General features: G+C 37.3%; 1 protein-coding gene across 1 annotated transcript in view; it reads left to right on the forward strand.

Moving 5' to 3' along the window:
• Positions 1 to 2458, forward strand: part of syn3 (synapsin III) — a 141177-nt gene extending 138719 nt beyond the window's left edge. The window contains exons 12-14 of the mRNA XM_015392602.1: positions 1571 to 1589; positions 1663 to 1819; positions 1908 to 2458. Of these exons, the coding sequence (XP_015248088.1) occupies positions 1571 to 1589; positions 1663 to 1819; positions 1908 to 2031 (300 nt within the window). The 3' untranslated portion in view covers positions 2032 to 2458. The remainder of the gene's footprint in view (positions 1 to 1570; positions 1590 to 1662; positions 1820 to 1907) is intronic.
• The last annotated feature ends 4739 nt before the right edge of the window (positions 2459 to 7197 follow it).

Genomic DNA, 7197 nt, shown 5'->3' on the forward strand with positions numbered 1-7197 from the left:
AACCTCCAGCAGAACCAGGCTCAGTGTGAGCGGCCATCTGCTGAGGCCCACTGGGGTTCAAGGAGACAGAAGCAGATCCTTTCGTGTTGTTTCTCTTTCTTAAAGTTGACTTTTTACTGATGCGCCTGAGGCCTGAAATTCATTCTTTTGCAGGCGAGTTAAGGTAAATATTCTGACACAATGCAGCCGCCAGCATGCCGTTTACAACCAGGTCTCAATGAGTTCACCATGTGTTCCTTATATCTTCACAATCCCAAGTTTTTAACTTCCAAGTTATTTTTATTTTAAAATAATGAGTCATTAAGTCGGTCGAACAAAATGGTTCCCGACTTTTACATTCAAGATGGATTCTAGTCACACCAAGGGTCAAACTTTTTAAATTTGGCGATTTGTAGTTGATCTTTAAGATGTTTTTGGCATTAAGGGGCCTCCTGTCTTTCCAGGACATTATTTCAGCGCCGTATATGTGCAGAATACCGCCTGTCTTTGTCTTTGGCGGCCATGGAGAATACCTGCGTCTGAAAGCTAAAAACTGGAAAGAGATGACATCACTGCGACTTATTAAAGGATAAATAAACGCTCTGACAGATTCTCTAAGTTAACTTGACTTTACCAGGAGTTGAGGAATTATCCTGAATACGGCTTTTATTCTCAAGTCGTACATAAACATTATTTTCTTCCTGTATTAAATCATTGCATTAAATGCTAGTCCCCCCCCCGAGAGTTATTATTTACCCTTATATTCTGAGATTGTTCATAATTGAAGGTTCTGGACACTAAACTCTCTGTCTCCCTGAACTATGGGAAGAATAAACTCCTCCTTAAAGCCCAGCCTGTTCAGCTTTTCTTCACGTGTTTTCTCTATTAAGATAATGTGAAATGTATCACCTTTTTTTTAATACCTCAAACCAGATATTTTAAGTATTGGTAATTTGTGACAATAATAAGTAAAAGTACACCAATTAAAATAAGACTTAGGCTTCAGCTACAGTAGTAGCCATTCTAACTTTCCCCACTTTCCTCGGCTGATCCCCTACAATTCATTGTTAAACATCTAAAATATTCTTTCTGTCTTGATTTGTGGACATTAAGATCTAAAGAGAAGCGCCATCTGCTGGTCAGACCCTGTAATTCAGTGAAATGGTGGAGTCAGAGTAAAATACTATGCAGGTGAGGGTGACTGCAGTGGCTGGAAGTTTGAGGGGACTTTGCTTCCATTTGGCTGCTGTTTAACTGGGAAAGGCCATTTTGAATAATACGTCTTTTTTCCAGATTTTCCAGTCTTAGTATTTACTAGTACACCATTCTTCAGTAAGTAAAATGTAGTTTGAAAAAAGTAAAAGTAAAGTAAACTTCTTTTTTTAGGTTGAAAGTTTGTCTACTGCGCTTCAATAAACTGCTTTATGACAGAAGCTTGTTGCAGTTCGTAGGTTGGACACTAGATGTCCCTCTATCCAGCTCTGTGGACCTTTAATTGATCACCTCATGGCTCCATCGCTGCTCCAGAACTGCTTTCATGCATGTTTGTCTCTTTATTAACAATGTAACCCTTCTTTCTCTCCACCTTCAGACTTCCCAGCCCAGGCGAGGTAAGGTTATTCTATAATGTCCAAGCTGACCTGTTGGTGGCGCTATGAAGCAAAGTGAAACCTGTGTTTCCAGGTGGACACCGCTCTGCTTCCGCCTCTCCGTCCCAGTCGGCCCAGGGCTCCCCTCAGAGAGCCCGCTCTGCCTCCACCTCCCCCAGCCAGGCCTTCCAGCCCGGACCCATCCCCGCCTCCTCCGGGCCTGGAGCTCAGAAACAGTCGCCTCATTTGAAGTAAGTCCAAACTGCTGATCATTTCCGGCTCCTTACGAAACATTTTCTGTCATCGGCTTCTCTGAATGTTTTTCTCTATGATGCGCAGCAAGTCCCAGTCACTGACCAACACATTCACAGAGACGTTACGGGGGAACGTGACGGATGACGAAGCCAAGGCCGAGACCATCCGTAGCCTCCGGCAGTCCTTCGCAAGCCTCTTCTCTGATTAGAGCCTTTCTAACGCAGAGCTCCCCCTGCTGGATGTCAGATCAAAGACATAAAAAAGAAAAGAAAAAAAAAGAAACATCTTCATCCGTAAAAGCGTCTCCTTTCTCTTCCAAGCTTTGTGGTTTTTCTTTGCTTTGATCATCTGGTGCAACTGTTCTCAGATCATCAGCTGATTTATCACTAGAAAGGCCGCAGATCCTCAATAAAGTGCAGAGAAGCAAAACCTTCCGGATATTTCTGGGTATTTTATGGGACAGATCATCACCAACTCACATTAAATTAAAATAAAAAATATAACCTTAAAAAAAAACTAATGCAACAAATTAAATCAAAATTGACCAGAGTGGTAAAAGCAGAGTTAACCATTGCTAAGGCTGAGTTTGACATGCCTATTGTGATACGACACGAGTCCCAATACTTGGGTCACAATGCGATATTATCACGATATCGCAATATCACTATATATTGCGATATTTTCCCAGCCATCAAAAGTAAATGCTGTAAACTTTCATCAGGAATTATTGATCCGTTATTTTTGTCTCCATGTTCTTTCTGGTCTGCGTCAGTCACCGCCTTCCACTCTGACCGCCGCAGCTACAGATACGGCGCTGCGCCGCACAGCTAACGGGCTCCACGGCGCCATCGAGTGGCGGCGCGGAAGTAGCTAATTTTCCCTCATTGTTCTCGGTTAAAATTTTTGTTTTTTTAAAATCGATATTAGGAATTGAAAGATCGATATTATATTGGGCAGCTGAAAATCACGATATATCGCCACATGGCTAACCACTGCTGAAGGACAGCCAATAGGAATGAAGCCGAAGGTGTGAGGAGACGCCCTCAATCATCTCCTCCTTTATAAAACAGGAAGAACTATCATTCATGTATATAAAGGGTTCATCTCCATTAAAGTTACATGAAAAGTCAGGAGGATTTTAGTTTTAGTTTTTTTTTTTGTGGGTTTCTTTTTTAACATACAAAGAAAAGTGAGTTTCTCAGCTCAAATATTTTGTAACCAAATTCTGGCAAAAAACTGTTTATATTTCAAACCTTCATTAACTTAAAATGTCTAAAGTTGCCTGGAAAAACTATTTGGTTTTATTTTCTGCCACTGGAAGGTTTCACCATCTAAAACAATAAAGAATTAAAAAATTCACCTCTATTTGATACGAGCAGCGGCAGGAAATCCCCTGAGAGATGGTGGGGGGCGGGGATTCCCAGAGCGCCAACCTGCTGGTTTGTGGGGTTTCTATGGAGTAAACTCTGTTCCATTATTTGTTGCAAGAAAAACAAAAAGCAGTTTTTGTAAATGGGAAAAAAAAGAAAGCAATCCAGAAATAAAACTTCTTTAAAAACAAGTTTTTAAAGATGTTGTTACTTTAAATTATTATCTTTATTTTCATCCTTTAATTTTATTTGTTTTTGAAAACGTTTTATTTTAAAGATTTCATATTTTCAATTTTCCTTTTTCAAATTTTTGTTTTTCAAATTGCGTTTTATGGCTCTCAGTCTAATCATTTCCATCCCAGTACAAACGCTCCGGACCAGTAAGACTGTTGCTAACGTCCAGCAGACCAATAGAAATGCGTCTTCATCGGATGTTAGCGATGTTTTCATTGGTCCAAAGCGACGTTTGTTCTGGGCTTAAAAAGATGAAAAGTTGATCTGTTAAACAAAATTTAAAAGTAATCCAATTTGAAAATCTCCACCTGAAAAAGAGACATTTATAAAACAACAAAAAACTTAAAATCTGTTTCATAAAACAGCTTTTTTTTTCAAATTTCAATTTACAAAACGTCTTATTTGCCCACAACTATAATCTGCTGCTCTAAACACCTACAGGATATTTAAAGGTGGGATTATAATCCAGGCAAACCGACTGAGAGGACAACGTTTTCACCTCAAAATAATCTTAAAACTTTGTGTTTCTCCCCACTCATTCAACACAGACCTACTGAACATAGAGACTGTCTGTAGACTCTTTGGTCGCTGCGCATCAAGAGCATCAACATCGTGCGTAATGTGTCGTGATTGTTTTGTGACTGGGGAGAACAACCAAATTAGTTTTATCTCAGATTAATTTATTGATACGATAATTTGAAAATCCTGCTGTAAGATCCAACCTTGAGAGATACAGCTTCCTTACTGTTATGTACGGTGGTGGCGGTATCATGCTGTGGTGCAGCAGGGAAAGTTGATGGAAATATGATAAATACGGGAAATATCTTAATAATGCTTTTGGTTGATCTGTCTCTTAAATTACATTCCAGTTTTTGGTTGTATTTTAACACAGGATCCAATTTAGTAAAATAAAAATTTTTTTTTTCATAGGTGCCACAATTTGAGCTGTTTACATTCAGATTTAATTTCCGTTTGGCCTTCCTAGTGATAATCACAGAAATGTCTCCTTTTCTAGTTCTGCTACTTGCTGTATTTTCGTCCCCCGTTCTCCTTGTGCAACTGGTGAAACCATAACCCTGTTTGTTTCCTGTTTTAAACCGACACCCTGCTTCCCAATGATTTGCAAAAGGCAATATTCTCCACTTTAAAACGACCCGAGCGGTCTCAGTTCACCAGCCAGCTCTAAAGCATTTCAGCCAGCAGCTTCTCAGACGGACTGGTTAGTGATGCATCGACTCCTCCTGATTTTACCAAAGTGCTTTTTAATGGCAGATTTAAACAAACCGGTCAGGAAAACAGCCTAGTTTTTACCTGGGGGAAACGCTGTACTGGCTATTAGCCGCCGTCTTCCATCACAGCTATTTTCTCCTTTAAACATTTGATGTGTTGGAGTTAAATATTTACCTAAAAAGTTCAACTAAGTGTTTTGTATTTAACTGTTTTCCTTCTTCTCCTTTCTCTCTGCACTTATTGTCTGCAGAGCTTTTGTTTTCCTGCCTCCAGGTTTGATCTTGTTGTGGAATCCAATGCCGTATATGAGCTTAAACCTTAAAATTGAGGCAAACGTAACATTTTCTAAAGGCTTATGATTTATTTATGACTTAAAGGGTTCCTGGAAGTGGAAGTGATGGAAAAAATCTGTTTATTTCACTCCCTTCATTCAAGTATTCCAGGAAAAGGCTGTTCTTAAGGTCAGATTTGCAAACACAATATAGCTATTGTGTATTCATCTGTCATTCACATTTATTATCTGATCTAGAAATTATGTTTAAACCCACAATAGTTTGGTTAAAGGGCGTTTATTACAGCGGCTTCTAGAACTTCTGCATGAAAAAAAGACAAACCAAACGACTGGATAAAACAAGTTCAACACATCAATAGTGATGGTAAAGTCACTGTGGAGTGAATTTTGTTCCATTATTGTTATAAGCAACAGATTTGTTTTGTAAATGGAAATTAAAAAAGAAGCACAGGAACAAATAAATAAAAGATAAATGCTTTAGAAAACAAATTTTGAGAGTAACTTTCAGTTTTTTCATATTTCTTAATTTGATTTTTTTTTTTTCAAATTTCTCTTTTTCGGACCAATAGAAACGCGCCTTCGCTCCAGAGGAAATCCCGCCCTAATTCTCGAAAGAATTTAATTTGTAAAACTCAATCTGAATAAAAATTTATTTAAAAGAAAATAAAATTTGAGAAATTAAAAAAGAAAGCTATATCTATATTTTTGTTCTAAAAAAATAAGATTTTAAGTAAATAAAATCTAAAAAAAAAATCTGAAATGTTGCTTTCAAAATATGTCTTTAAAAAGTTTTTTTCTAATTTCAATTCATGATTGCATTTTTTTTTTTTTTTTTTTTTTCTTTTTTGCTTGAAACAATAATTGAACAAAATTTGCTCCATAGTCGTTTGAATGTTAAGGAGTATTATTATTATTATTATTATTGTTCCACTGATGAAGGAAGAGAAGATCTGGAAGCTGCAGATAATAATAATAATACATTTTATTTAAAAAGGCGCCTTTCTGGACACTCAAGGTCACCGTACAAAAGCATAAAAACAGTGTCAGAAAAAATAAAAATATTTAAAAACATTTAAAAAATACTACAGACAAATACAGATCTAACAAACCGGCACCATATGGGGGGATTTAAACGCTCTTTGCTTTGAGCCAAGGCTGCCTTACATTCATCTCTGTAGAGAAGGAAGGACACTAATAATCACTTAAATATGGGAACCATTAGGTAGATAAATTTCCTCCACACAGACGTTCTTATTTTCATATTTGTGAGCTTATTTCCACAAACACCTGGTTATCGATACAACCTGCTTTATCTTAGAGTTTCTAACCAATAACAGTTTAATGTCATTATTCTGAAATAGCCATTAAAAGCTGTTTGAAGGAACCCACATAAAAGACGCTGTTTAGCATTGATCAGCTAAAGCTAATTAGCTAAATGTGCTGGAAGACAATTCAGAGACGATGGATATTTCTGATCTGTTGAAATCAGAGGAACCAAAACAAAAATAGGTCAAAAGAAAATGTAATAAAATCATTGCTTCAGGTGGTCTGGCTGTTTACTCCCTGCTTGTACCGTTAATGAGAGCCTCGTCTACGTATGACAGACCCGCCTGTTTCCAGCATAGAAAGCGGCGCCTCATGCTAGTAACCTTCTACTTGTTTTCAATAAAACTTCTCATACCAGTCTTATTTTTATGCCTTTTAGACAGATTTCTGATTTTGTATTAACCAGAGTATTACAGGCCTCCAAAAACAAACCCTGCAGGCTTTGCTAAATGTTTATTAGCATCTCATTTACTGCTGAAAACATCCTGCCGTCTCTAATGTTGCTTCTCAGCAATAAAGATTTTAAGAAATAATTTCAGTTAAGCTGTTTCTGGAGCGGTTAGATTCTTATTTATTTATTCTTATTTATTTCCTAGCATCTGTTTTAACCTAAATATGCAAAGATTAATTATTGGAAATGTTGGATGAACAGCTTTGATAAAGCCAATAAATATTAAACAGTATTAATTAACTATAAAATAAGCCATTATCAATCCTCATGTTAGTAAGAGAGAAAACGCAGCTTAGGCCTTTAAAAAGTAAAACAACGATGCAAAGAAACCTGGTTAAGACTTTGAAAACAAGCAATAAAATAAAATAAGAGAAAGACATGAAAATGTATATGAAAAAAACCCCCAGCAGGATTCCATTCAGAGCGGTAATGGCGTGGATCGTGGGCAGAGCGTTAACGCCACGCTGCAGA

Source organism: Cyprinodon variegatus, unplaced genomic scaffold (assembly GCF_000732505.1).
Source record: "Cyprinodon variegatus isolate N-32 unplaced genomic scaffold, C_variegatus-1.0 Scaffold598, whole genome shotgun sequence".
NCBI classification, from domain to species: domain Eukaryota; kingdom Metazoa; phylum Chordata; class Actinopteri; order Cyprinodontiformes; family Cyprinodontidae; genus Cyprinodon; species Cyprinodon variegatus.